Source organism: Mesoplodon bidens (assembly GCF_964165515.1).
Source record: "Mesoplodon bidens genome assembly, chromosome: 19".
NCBI lineage: Eukaryota > Metazoa > Chordata > Mammalia > Artiodactyla > Ziphiidae > Mesoplodon > Mesoplodon bidens.
Genome location: NC_138179.1, coordinates 27,467,405 through 27,482,071, shown reverse-complemented (window position 1 = coordinate 27,482,071; position 14,667 = coordinate 27,467,405). Strand labels below are relative to the sequence as shown.

At 38.8% G+C, this 14,667-nt stretch overlaps 1 protein-coding gene across 1 annotated transcript in view; it reads left to right on the top strand.

Moving 5' to 3' along the window:
- Window positions 1-290: 290 nt before the first annotated feature.
- Window positions 291-14,667, top strand: part of TEKT3 (tektin 3) — a gene marked incomplete at its 3' end in the record, with an annotated part of 36,025 nt that continues 21,648 nt past the window's right edge. The window contains exons 1-3 of the mRNA XM_081219283.1: window positions 291-458; window positions 8,095-8,702; window positions 12,655-12,738. Coding sequence (XP_081075409.1) covers window positions 8,124-8,702; window positions 12,655-12,738 — 663 coding nt within the window. The 5' untranslated portion in view covers window positions 291-458; window positions 8,095-8,123. The remainder of the gene's footprint in view (window positions 459-8,094; window positions 8,703-12,654; window positions 12,739-14,667) is intronic.

Here is a 14,667-nt window from a genome sequence, read left to right as displayed (position 1 = left end):
CAACGGCCGCCTGCACGCAGGGTTTCCCTCCTCTCTCCGGCTCCCGCCGCCCGCCTCTCCCTCCACCGGCCAATCGGCTGCCGGCGAGCCAGCAGCGGCGGTCGTTGAGTGGTCCGCGGGCGCTGACGTCACAGGAGGGCGAGTGTGGGCGGGGCGGGGCCGGGCGGGGCCGGTAGTCCGCGTTCCAGCGGGTTGTAGTTAGTGGGGCTGCGACCCGTTCCCGCCCACGCCCGCTTCCCCGCCCCTCGCCCGGCACCGCCGACAGGTGAGTGGTCCCTCGGGCTCCTGCCTGCTGCTGGGACGACCCCGACAGAGTCCCCGCCCCGATTAGAACTCCAACGTCTGGCCTCAGAATTCGGGGTGAGGTCGTGGAGACCCTGGAATAACACCCCCCAGCCCCGCCTCCATCTTCACTTCGCTACCCACACCCCTGCCAATGAAAACCGTAAAACCCACAGGTACACTTAGCCAGTCTCCCAAGCCTTCTTAATGTACGTTTCTGATGCTTTTCGCGGATTGAGAAGTTACTTAAAATGCAGAACCAGGAAAGGTGTGTCAGAACTCCAGACCCTAGGTCGTATAATACCTTACACATGTTGGCAGTGCTGTGTTTGTCCCTGTGGTTCTTGTGTGCCTCAACCCTCTGCCTTGTTCTCCCGGCTTACTTAGCCCGGTCTTCCAAATGCAGCCAAGGGGAGGGCTGAACAACCAGTCATCTGGCCGTTCAAAGAGTTGCTGAAATTCAGGTCAAAGCAGGTTCCCTTACTGTCCATGGCCTTTTCTGTTCAGCTCTGGCTGTGAAGCGCTCACTTGTATTTTGACAGTTGGCACCAAGTAACGGTATGTTTTCTCCCTGGATGCTTATGGTGGCGTAGCTCAATAAACATTTTAGAAATGGGTAGAATTACTCGTTTGATTATTGTGAAAAAACCAAACAGATAGACTCATAGGCCAAGTGTATTGAGGTATATGATAAAATATTAAACTTTTTTCGTTTTAAGATAAAATATTTCACAAAACAAAGTGTTCAAGTATGCAGGTACCCACCCCTTGTTTAAAAAAACCCAAAAAACAAAAAAACTATTACAGACACAGAAGAGGCCTCCTATGTATCCCTTGGGATTCGCATGCCTTTTTCTCCTTCCCCACCTACCAGAATTTAGTGTTTACTTAGACTCTGCACATTTTTATACTTTTACTACTTAGGTATTTATCCAGAAACCAATATATAGTCTCATTTTAAACGTTTATATAATGCTATCATTCTCTACATGCTCTAGGTCATTGCTTTTAACTGTTGTGTGATAATTCTTGCATGGATTTATCACAAGTTAAACATGCATACTCCTGTCGATGGACTTTTACGCTTTTCCCTTTTAAAAATCACTAGAACCATATTCTTGTACATTCTAATTGTATAATTTCTGAGTCATAGGGAATGTGCTTTTTCAACTTTAGTAGATACTGCCCCATAGCTCTCCAACGTGTAGTAATTTATACGTTCACCATCAATGAAGAGAGTTCCTTATCAAACTGTTTTTTAAAAGAAAGAGATTATTCAACTTTTCCTGCATTCTTATTTAATATATGCATAGAGAGAAATTACTTAAATGCTGAAATCTGATATAATTTCTCCTAAGTCTGGTACTTATTAATGTGTCAGGGGCAGTGTTTTATTTCTGCTTCAATTTGAAACTGTGAGGAATTAAATACATATGATCAAAGGAACAGGGGTTTTGTGTGATTCTTTCAAGCCTGTGCTGGCCGCTGATCTGAGGCAAGGTGTGAAACAAGTCATGGAAACTTTCTGTCCTTGTCATGCCTTCTGCAGACTATGAGCTATAGGTTTTTATACCTTGAAATATTTATGATCTTAAAGTCTTGCCTAAATGTGCTAATAAAATATATTTCTCCAGCTTGAGGCCACCTTTTGGTCTCACTTCTTAAAATGCTTTTTTGGTCATGACTAAAAGCATAATAAAAAAACAATTGCATGATTTAGGGGATGAATTTTTCCACAGTTATTTTCAGTCATCTTCCCAAAGAATTTGTTTAGTTTACTTGCAAATGTGAGCTATTTATAGCATCAGTTAAGGATCATAGTATGTGCTGCTCATGGCCTCTTTAGGAAGAGGCTGAGTTAGAATTTAGAGAATAATTTAAACATTGTGAAAGGCACATCACCCAAGTAAGCGATAGGCTTTTAAAAACTGATATTATTTCTTCCTTAAAACTTTGGTAGAATTTATCAGTGAACCCATCTGGACCTGAAGTTTTCTTTGAGAGATTTTAAACTATAGATTCAATTTCTTTAATTCCTATACAGCTGTTCAGGTTACCTATTTCTTCTTTAGTCAGTTTTGTTTGCTTGTATCTTTAAAGAATTTTGTCCATTTCCTCTCTGTTGTCAAATTCCTTGGCATAGGTTGTTAGTAATCATACGTTATTAACTTTCTAACATTTGCAGGGGCTTTAGTAGTATTCCCTCTTTCATTTCTGATAGTAGTCATTTGTCTTCTCTTTTTTAAATCTTGATCAGTCTTGCAAGAGGTTTATCAATTTTATTGTTAAGATTTCAATGGTTTTCAAAAATTTGTTCATTTTCTACTTCATTGACTTTTTATTATTTCCTTCTTTCTACTTTGGGTTTACTTTGCTTTTTTTCTTTTCCTAGCCATTAAGATGAAAGTATAGATCATTGATTTTAGCTCATTCTTATTTTCTTATATAAGCGCTTAAAGCTATAAACCTCATTCTAAACGCTCTTAGCTGAATTTCACAATTTGATATGTTCTGTTTTTTATTCTCATTCAGTTCAAAATATCTTCTGATTTACCGTGTTATTTCTTCATTGACCCATAGGATGTTTAGAAGTGTGTTGTTTAGTTTCCTAGTATTTGAGGATTTTCTGAATATCCTTCTATTATTGATTTCTAATTTAATTCTGATATGGTCAGAGAGCATACTCTGTAGAGCTTTAGTTTATGTAGATTACACCTATTGATATTTATTGTATCAGAAATTAAAATAGAGAAATTAAAAATATTAACTCTTAAAAGTAACCATAACAACCTATTATATAGTAACATAAATAATACTTTTCATTAAAAAACTATGTTTTCTGAAACAAATTTAGTTAGAAGAGTGGCATTGTTTCACATTTTTGGTAAAGTTTTAAAATTTTTGTCAGTAGGTGGGTTCTCATACCTACTTCTGCATTCAGTCTGTTGTGATATCGCGTATCATGTCGCCTCTGGAAACCTCTATTGTACATTTCTGAGAGAATGAGAGTGAAAAAGGCCGATCACATCTGGGTGTTTACTATAAAAATAACCTTGACCTTGTCACTCCAGAGAAGGTCTTAGGCAAGCCCACGGTTTCCTGGGTCACATTTTGAGAACTGCTGCTCTAAGGTTTACAGTATGCATTTTTGACTTACTGTAGTATATGCTTAAATAACATTATTCCATTTTAGTCATAAGGCCTTTACAATAGTACTTTTCCATTTCAGCTCTCCTGTCATTTGTGCTATTATTACCATATAAGTTACTTTTGTTTTTATTATAAACTTCGCAATAAATTTTTATTATTTTTACTTTAAGCAGCCATCTTTTAAAGAAATTTAAAAGTTAGAAAAGTTGTTTTTTTTTTTGCTATTAGCACACATACTTACCATTTCTGAGACTTCATTTCTTTGTGTAGCTCCAAGTTTCCATCTGGTATAATGTCCTTTTGCCTGAAGAATTTCCTTTCACAGCCCTTTCAGTGCAGTTCTGCTGCTGCTGAATCCTCTTGGCTTTTGCTCTTTTAAATAAATAAATAAATAAATAAATAAATAAATAAATAAATAAATAAATAAATATAAAACACGTTTTTATTTCACCTTCATCTTTGAAGGATATTTTCATTGGAAATAGAATTCTAGGATTACACTTTCTTCCAGCCCTTTAAAGATGTTGTTTGATTGTCTTCCGGCTTGCATAGTTTCTGACAAGAATTCTTCACTAATTCATATCTTTGTTCCTTTCTATCTATTGTGTCTTTTTTCTCTGATTTTAATTTTTTCTCTTTATTGTGAACTTTCAGCAATTTTATTATGATGAGCCTTGAGGTCGTGGTGTGTGTACACACACATGGATGTGTGTTTATCCCCTTGGAGTGTGTGGAGCTTCTTAGACATAGGGGTTTGTAGTTTTCATCAAATTTGGGAAATTTGCAACCATTATTTCTTCAGATATTTTGTCTCCCTCTCCTCTTAATGTGACACGCCAAGTGCATGGTGTTTAGACCACTTGATATTTTACCATAAGTTACTGAGGCTCTTTTCATTTTTTTTTCCAGTTAATTAAAAAGTCTGTGCTTTGGTTTGGTTAGATTCGAGCTCACTAATCTTTGCTTCTCTGGTGTCTAATCTGCAGTTCATACAATCTAGTGACATTGTGCAAGAATGTATTATATGTTTTATCCCTAAAGCTTCATTTTATTCTTTTATAAGTCTTCCATATCTCTCTTCATTATGTTCTTGTTTTCCTTTAAATACTTGTACGTAGTTTTCTTGCCATCACATCTCCGCCATTTGTATGCCTGTTTCTATTGACTGATTTTTCTCCTAATTATGGGCCACATTTGTCTGCTTGGCATGTCTGGAAGTTTTTGATTGGATGCTGGACACTGTGGTGCTATATATTTGAGCTCCTGATGTTGGCAGGCACTTTACTTGTGGATTAGTTTGAGCTCTTTGAGGCCTGTATTCAAGCTTTTCCAGAGTCTTTAGTACCTTCATTCTAAAGATAGGTCAGCCCCATTCTAATGTGTGACCACTCTGGGCTTTGCATCACATGCTCCAGGTGACCACTAACAACTCTCCACTCTGATTGGTCTGGGTTCAAAATGTCTCTGTGCCCTCTGTGAGCTCTAGGAATCATGCAGCTAACAACACTGCCATCATTCTTTGCCAAGGTTTGTGGAACATTCCTTGATGTATGTACAACCTATTACTCAGTAAAGACCCAAGTGGACCCCTACATAGATTTATGGAGCGCTTTTTCTGCATAACTCATTTTACTCCAGAATCCTGCGTCCCAACTTCCAGGTGTCTCAGCCTCCCCAAATTCTGACCTCCTCCTCAACTCATAAATGCTGCCAGGCTCTGTTTGGTTTCCATCCGTTTTCCCCATAGTCTGGAAATTGCCTCCAGGTGATCAGAGGGCTCACCTTATTTGTTTCTCTTCTCTCACAGATCAGAGTCCTGTGCAGCCTGAAAACAGTTGTTTCATGTATTTTGTCTAGTTTTTTAGGTGTAAGAGGCTAAGTCTAGTTTTTATTACTCTATCCTGGTTGAAGGCAGAAATCTATTTTGAGTTAAATATTTCTTAGGCCATGAGATTCTCAATTTTCTTGACCAATAATGACCAAAAGAAAAAAAAAAAAGAAAAAAAGACATTGCCAGGCTGTTGTCTTTTATTGGGCCTTCCTAAATGACTTAGAAGGTGGCCTACTGGAGCTAGAACATGGAATATTGGAATATGGAATGGCAATGGAATATTGTCTCTCATGTGAAACTTACTGCCATATATGAGGAGCTCTACATCTGGGAACTTTTTAAACAACTGACTTGATGCTTCAGATTCCAGATTCTAAATTATATCCCATCTCTAATAAAAATTATCACTGGATGCTTTTACAAACCATATTGATTTTCTCAAGTCATATGTCTCCTCTGGCTTGTGGACCCCTGCGTTTCACACATGTGTTAAACCTGAACACTCATGGTTCGATATTTGACAAACATGGATTGAGCTGCCTCAGGGTTTCAGCATCATAGGTGTCGAGTAAATACATGTGGGAATTCTACACCTGGAATTCCATGATTGAAGGACCAAGTGTGACATTAGCTTTTAGATTCATTGTTGTCAGGAATTAAGAAAAGCCAAGCAAGAGTGGTCCAATCCCACTTGAAGCTTCTTGCTGAAAGAAAACTGACGGGATTATTTCTAGATGTGACTTGGGGAAGGGGTTGAAGCTAAAAGTAGCCAGGAGGACCCTCGTGGCTCAAGTTACTTGGAATTTGCTTTTTCAAAAAGCAATGTTTGGGGCTTCCCTGGTGGCGCAGTGGTTGAGAGTCCACCTGCCGATGCAGCCCCGGTCTGGGAAGATCCCACATACCGCGGAGCGGCTGGGCCCGTGAGCCATGGTCGCTGAGCCTGCGCGTCCGGAGCCTGTGCTCCGCAACGGGAGAGGCCACGACAGTGAGAGGCCCGTGTACCTCAAAAAAAAAAAAAAAAGAAATGTTTAAGTTTCAGACCTAGGTATGGAATGGCAAGTGGTTATTAAGGCTTTCGTTTTTACCATCGTACTCTAAGCTTGGCCCGTATAAAGTGCTTGGGGGCTGAGGGAGGGAAGAATAAGGAGAAAATCAGGGAACCAGGGTCATGTGGGATACCACCAGTGGCAGTGGGTGGCTGTTTCATCACATGTAGTCCGAGTGGATTTTGATTTGGCCACATTTGTACAAATAGATTATTTTGTGGTTTGGGTACCAATGGCGTCAAAACAGCTATTTAAAGAATCATTGAATGTGTTTTTGTTTGTTTGCTTTTTCTGAGTAGGAGGCTACAGAATTGGACCTGATATTATTTTTCCTTTTCAGTAAATGCGTCTATAGACATTAACCCCCAAACAGAATGACGTTCAGATGCGGAAAAGTATGTCATAGTCTATGGCATCCTTGGCTTTCTGCACCAACAATGACCCCAAATTCTGGACAATAGAATATTTTCAGCTGGTAAAAAAGGATAAAGTGGCTCTCTATGTTTTAACAGGGGGAGAGGTCCAAAATACATACATTTTCAAAAATGCATGTTCTGGAATGATACATATAATGATTAAGATAATTCAATTTTTGTATTAAAAAACTCTGTGCATATGTATATCGGGAGATGTATATAGATTTTAAAATAATATATATGTTGGTATATGAAAAGGAAAAATCTGGAAAGATACAACTAGTAATGAATTATTCAGTGTCTACTTCTGAGGAGTTTATTTTGCAGGGGGGAGAGTGGATATTTATCTTTTACTTTGTATACACCTCTAAGCTAGTAATTTTATTTTATTTTTTAAATTTATTTTATTTTATTTTTTTTTCTGGTACGCGGGCCTCTCACTGCTGTGGCCTCTCCCGTTGCGGAGCACAGGCTCTGGACGCACAGGCTCAGCGGCCATGGCTCACAGGCCCAGCCGCTCCGCGGCATGTGGGATCCTCCCGGACCGGGGCACGAACCCATGTCCCCTGCATCGGCAGGCGGACTCTCAACCACTGCGCCACCAGGGAAGTCCTGAGCTAGTAATTTTAAAAGCTAACATTTATTGAGCATTAACTATGTGCCCAGAACTGTGCTAAGTATTCCAAATACTTAGCATCATCTTACTTAATGCCCAGGGGCTGACATAGCATGTCTGTCTATATCGGAGTTGCTTAGAGGTGGCAAGTTGCCAGGAAAAGGGGATTTAGGTACTTCCTTGAGTTATGTTTGCTTACCTGCTACACTGGTGTTAACTCTGATCGTGTGTTTATTTAGGAAGACTCGGAGGGGGCCGGGGGTGAATGCCGCTCAGCAACCTCTTGCAGCTAATACTGCTTATAACAAACCAAAGTAGCAATTACTATTATTATTCCCAATTTAGAGATGAGGACAGAGAGCTTAAGTCATTTGCACAAGGTCTCACAGCTAGTAAATAGCAGAGCCAAGATCTGAATCCCAATCTGTTAGCAAGCATAGTTCAGGCTCTTCATTTGAATGTGTTATGAGACAGTGTTACTTCTCATGATTTAAAAAATATTTCAAAACTTCAAATGGCCAATCTGCAAAAATGTAATTTGAATACAATCTAGAGACAGAGATGAAAAAAAAATGCAGAATATGTTATCACAAGTAAAGGTGGTTATCAAATTAAAACAAATATCTAATGTGTTAGACAACACTGCCGCTTATAGTAAGTCAGATGTAGCCTTTTATCTGTGAGTTTTCACCAAAGGTTAATTTATGTGACTGTCTATTTTTGCTTCCCCCCTTTCCCCCACCTTTTAAGCAGGAGAGATTTACAAATAGTGCTTGAGCATCATGGAGCTTCTAGGTTCTACTTTAGCGGCAACTTATGCCCACCCTAGACCAACACCAGCCAACTTCCTACCAGCCATCAGTGCCATGGCCTCAAGCTATAGGGACTGCTTCCCCCACTGCAATCTGACCCATAGTCTGAGCCTGCCTTGGAGACCAAGCACGTACTACAAAGCAGCCTCCAACTCGCCAGCCTTGGACCCGTACTGCACCGGATCTCAGAGGGTGTCCGAGAGCACCATGCGTCCCTTTGTTTCCAACAGAACCACACTCTTCACCAGATATACTCCCGATGATTGGTACAGGTCCAACTTAACCAACTTTCAAGAATCCAACACTTCCCGACACAATTCAGAGAGACTAAGGGTAGATACATCTCGCTTGATTCAAGACAAATATCAACAAACAAGAAAAACCCAGGCAGACTCCACCCACAATCTGGGAGAACGAGTCAACGACCTAGGATTTTGGAAATCTGAAATCACTCATGAGTTGGATGCAATGATTGGAGAGACAAATGAACTAACCGATGTTAAGAAAAAACTGGAGAGGGCTTTGATGGAGGCAGAAGCCCCTCTTCAGGTAACTATAAGACCGTATTAAAAGGACAGTGCATTTTTATGATGATAACCCAGTCGTTGAATTTTTGAGGTTATTTATCTATTGAATTATATTTCGCTTCACCTGTAGAAGCCAAGCCCTTGTCAATAAATCTGTACCGGGTTTCAGTGATTATAAAACCATTGCCATTTTTCTCACATTATACCGAACAACCATTTAAGTAGAAAGAATTCTGGAATTCCTTGGTGGTCCAGCGGTTAGGACTCAGTGCTTTCACTGCTGAGGGCGCAGGTTCAATCCCTGGTTGGGGAACTAAGATCCCTCAAGCCCAGTGGTGCAGCCAAGAAAGAAAAAAAAGTAGAGAGAATTCTGCATGCAAAGCAAAGGAGGCTAATTAAGGCGACACTCTTAAGACACACAGTATTTTATGGTGAAAATGCCACCTTCCCATCTCTTAAATAGGCTGCTTGGTTATTGCTGTCCCTGGATTAACATAAACGTTGTTTGAGAGGAAAAAAACTGTTCTTTTAGTTTGTGTCATGAAATGCCTTCTGCATGTGTGTTATGATTCCACTTCAGGCACAGTGAAATGATCAAATTAGAGCTTCTTGGGAATGGAATGAGTTTGGTTAAATAGAGAAATGGGATAGAAGTTAAGCCAGTTTTGGTCCTGGAGGCAGCCTTTCAGTTGGTTGCTGGCCTCTGACTAGGCTTCTGAATGGAGATCAAATTACCTTTAATCCTCTGAGTGTGTGATGGGCCCCCTGACCCCATTCTATCCACCACTGTTGGAAGAAGACATTCTGTATGTGAAGATGTCCAAATGATGCAGATTATTTTAGAAGTTGTGTATATGTGAATGGGCAAAGCGAACACTAGTTTTCTCCATGTTTGTGTGACTCATTTTCCTGGTGATAAGTATTTGTAATAGGTCTTTTTTTTTTTTTTTTTTAATGGCATCCATAGTAGAAGAGATTAGAGAATCGAAGAGCTAGAAGTCTAGTTGTTTGGGGGGTTTGCTGGAGACCCCTGCACACCGTAGTTTCTTACTGCACCCCTCCTCCCCAGTAAACACAAGTGCACACAAATACACACGACCACAGAAATCCTGAGAAAGGTCGACAGGACACTAATGATGTTCTTTTAAAAGAACTCACCATGAATTGTTTTTGGGGATCAGAAGCCCTTCCATCCTTTCTCTGAGCTCTGGCTCATTTTGAGGATTCCTGGTCTATTCTACAATACATCCCATCCCACCCCACCCAGCACTTACTTTAATGAACACTTAAAATGACAGCCACTTACCTTTTACTTAATTTCCAGAGGAGATTCAGTTTCTTCCCTTGACACTTCTTTCAGTGTTGACCGCTTTCAATGAGATGGGCATAATTTAAATACTTTTCTGCAGTTTTTGTCCAGATATCTTGTGTGTTTAAACATTTACAATCAACACGGTATCAGAAGATCCCAATTAAAATGAGAATTAGTCCCATGAACAGATACAGCTCAAAAGAGGAAATACTGATGATCAACTGTATATAAGACAAAAATATTAAAACTCAATAATAAAAATGCAAACTAAGTCAATGAAGTAACCATCTTTGGCTTATCAAATTTGCAAAAATGAAAACTGATAATGTGTAGGGTTGGCAAAAGTGCAGAAGACGGACACTTCGGATATTGCTAGTAGACTATGGATGAGTAGAAACTTCCTGGAAAGCAATTTCGTAATACACATTAAAATAATCAGAGTTCCCTTCAACCCATTGATTCATCTTCTAGTCAGTGTACATTATACTATTAAAAAATTAGAGATTCACTCCAAGATTTTGTTCAATGACATCATATCCAGATTACAGTGTACATACTATTATATTTTATGCTTTTTAAAAATTTAACATTATAGTCATCACATGTCATGAGATACTCTTTGAAAAAAGTATTTTAACATTTACATAATGTTATTTCATGCATAATTTAGTTGTTGGCTATCTAAGCTGTTTTCCATTGGAGTCATTAATGTACTTTGTCTCAAAGACTATTTCAAGTCTACTATTTAACATCAGTCCTAAAAAGCATAAAATTATGAGGGCATTGTAACTTCTGTTAAAAACAAACAAAACTGAAAGGAGTATGGATAACTCATTTTTGACTTCTCTCTACTTCTTCTCTTTAATGGATAAAGCATATTATTATTATTATTATTATTTTTTTTTTTATGGAGCCCATGAGGGGTGAGTGAGCAGGAGGAGATGAATATGTGTGGGATACGACAAGGTGAGATGTGACAAGGAGGCAGTAGCTGGAGAGCTCTTCTATGCAAATATAAACAAATATTTCTTGTTTTTCTCTGTCCACTCAAATTATATTATACAGCACACATTATTCTGCCCCTTTCTCTTGATATATATTGAAACTCTTTCCATGTCAGTACATAAAGAGCTTCCTCATTCTAAGGAGTAGTTCTACGGCCTTCAGCTAGCTCTCTTCTTGGCTGGCAGAAGAGGTGATTTTGGTTGTATGTGGCTTTGGATAATGTTAGCCCATTGGGTCCAGTTTGGGCTAGAATTTTATAAATGCTATGGTTTCTAATTAGCAATATGGATATTGGTTTAAAGCTGTACCTTTATCGTGTACCCATATGATGTCCTGGTGTATTACAGTTAGAGTTAATCCAACTGTCCATCAAAGGAATCTGGTTGAATAAGCTGAGGGACATTCTCATGGTGGAATTCTCACTGTAAATAAGAATGAGGAAGAATTCTGTAAATTCCACTGTGGGGTGATAATATTACTAAGTAGGGGAAAGTGCAGAACAGAACAGTGAGAGTAGGAGTTTTATCAAAGGAAGGAGGAGATACCAAAAAAGAAAAAGTGTATATTTGCTTATATTAAAAAAAATAGAGAAGCCAAATAAAAAAAGGATAAAAGCAGATCTATAAAAATGGTTACCTATAAGGTGAAGGAAGAAAAAGAAAAAGTATTGAGAGAACAAGGATAGAATGTAGAATTTTTTTAGGTATCTTGTTTTTATAATGTTGACTTTGGAACCATAAAAATGTTTTATAGGGCTTCCCTGGTGGCGCAGTGGTTGAGAGTGCGCCTGCCGATGCAGGGGTTCGTGCCCCGGTCCGGGAAGGTACCACATGCCGCAGAGCGGCTGGGCCGTGAGCCATGGCCACTGAGCCTGCGTGTCCAGAGCCTGTGCTCCACAGCGGGAGAGGCCACAACAGTGAGAGGCCCAAGTACCGCAAAAAAATAAAAAATTATAAATTATAAAACAAGATTAAACAAAAATGAAAAAGTGTTCCATAAATATTGAAAGCAAAATGAAACAAATGACCCTAATTGTGTTTCAGGTTGTTGGCTTAGTCACAGAGAAAAATAATCTCAAATGCTTTTAAATCACAGCAGCTTGAATAAAGATCCTTAGTGATTTATATAAATATTATGGTTTATAATAAGACATATATATTTGGTACGAAGCATATTATTTTTATAATTAGGAAAACAATAAATGGTACTTTAACAATAATCACCTGGATTTTTGGCCACACAAATATTTTGAGGTCTTTAAATAATCATTTGTTTCTTCCTCACTCTTCTCAGTAGAAAAATATTTGGAAATAAGATCTTGAAGACTATGATTTGGGTTACTGAACTATTTCTCTAGAAGGAATTGATGCCAAATAGTTTTCTCAGATGCTGATTTGTGGGGATTAAGTAGATGCCATCTGCTTCAGTTTGTCAACTTTCCAAATTAGGAATTTTTTTCAAACTCTTTACCTTTTCACTAGCAGCAGGGTTCACTTAGTTGTCACACTGAGTTTCTTGTTTGATTTTCAGCAAAATGGCTTGAAAAGTTGGTATTGGGAGCATCTATTGCCTTGTTTTAGAAACAGGTTATTAGAAGTGTTAGTCACTGATTTTAGTCAGTTTGTATTAGTGTTTTTCATTATGTGTGTATCTGTAGGTAGCCCGGGAATGTCTATTTCATCGAGAGAAGAGAATGGGAATCGATCTAGTTCATGATGAAGTGGAAACAGAGTTGCTGATGGTAAATATGGGGCAAACCCTTCAATAACAAGAAACCTCATTGCAAACGTGTGTTTAATGTTTAATGTAGAGAAACAAAAAATGATATTATGTAAAGACACAGTAAGGAGTTACAGTATCAGATATTTATGGCATTTAGAAAAGATACATTTTATTTTATTTTTTATTGAAGTATAGTTGATTTACAATGTTGTGTTAGTTTCTGGTGTACAGCAAAGTGATTCAGTTATACATATATATATATATGTATATTCTTTTTCATATTCTTTTCCATTATGGTTTATTACAAGATACTGAATATAGTTTCCTGTGCTATACAGTAGGACTTTTTTGTTTATTTTATTTTTTAGAAAAGGTACATTTTTGGGGGTTTATGAAAGTAATAGATATTTATTGAGAGAATTTGAAAAATGCAGTAAAGGATAAAGGTAAAAATCACCTAAGTTCAATTAGACAGAAATGACTATTAATGTTAGAGTATTTCAGTCTTTTTAATAATCATACTTAGGTAGATATCACCCAACTTAAAGACACACAGACATATCTTCCAGATTAGAATGATAGTGTATCGATGCATTTGAATAGTGCTTTTTTTGTTGGATAAATGCCCAATGATGTTTATTCTTAAATGTAGATGTGGAAAGGCAGTGCTGTGTTTTTTTAGAAGACAATGTTTTAGAGCATTTTTAGGTTCACAGCCAAATTGAGGGGAAGATCCAGAGGTTTCCCATGTGGCCCCTGCCTCCACACATGCATTGTAGTGATAACTGTATGTATTTCTGATTATTTCCATAGGATACATTTCCAAAACTGTAATCCACGCATCCAAGGGTATATGCATTTGGACAGCTTTTGATAAGCCATCTGGGAGCTTGTAGTTACATCTGATCTAGGGTGCTGGTCCTCCCACTAGGCTCTCCCATCTTCCACCAATTAAAGGTGGTTTTGTTCTGAGTTCTCTGACCTTTACCTCCTAGGCTCTCTCCCACAAGATCTCTGCCATTCCTTAAGATTTCAGCCCTTAGGTACCTGGGACCCTTCCCAGTCTCTCTTTGTTTTTTTAGCCCGGATACTCTATTAAGCATTCGTTCTGCATCCCCAAGTGCCAAACATATGTACGTTGGTAACTCATTTTTTGGTTCACATTCATGAAGCTTAAAAGTGAACTTTTCTTTGACCCTGATGCCTCCTGCCTTCCCTTTCCTATTGATGGTACTGTTACTGGTTCTATGACTCCATCCCAAGAGGGTTCTGCTCTGAGACAGTATTGAATAGAACCCTGATACCAGCAGGCAAAGAATGTCTGGGTGGATTCTCACCACCAGTAGCAAGAAATGCCTTCCCCGTCTGGGATTTCTGCCTCTAAATGGCTTGTGGGACCCCAGCCCCCTCACAACCAGCCGGGTGATGGGTAAACTTCAAGTGACTCAGGAGAAAATACTGAGAATGCACATCTTTAAGGAAACACCGCTGCTTCCCAAACTCAGGGATGAGTGAGAATTTGAGAATGTCGTCATCAGAACACACTGTCTATAGAAATGGAGTGCTTGCTCCTATAGGTGACATTTGTCATTATCCAGATTCCATTTGGACTTACAGTTTGATTTTTAAAGTGTGATTTCAGTAGCCTATTCTACCTGTTAAGAGTGTGATAGTTTACCCACTTACCCCAAACTTAAAAAGGCTCAGTTAAGCTTTTAAGTTTGTATGTATCTATGGATACATAGAACCACAGGAAGCAGGGTCTGGGTTTAACAATGAGGTCCCAGAAATGATTGTATGTCCACAGTTCAGGGTATAGCCGAGAGTTAGCACACATCCATGTGTGTGGTCAGAACTCAGGGTTCTTGTGACCTGGCCAGTATTCCTCAGCCAAGAAGAGGGTGGAGCCCACATTGCACATGAGGATTAAGTTCTAAATCATACTTTA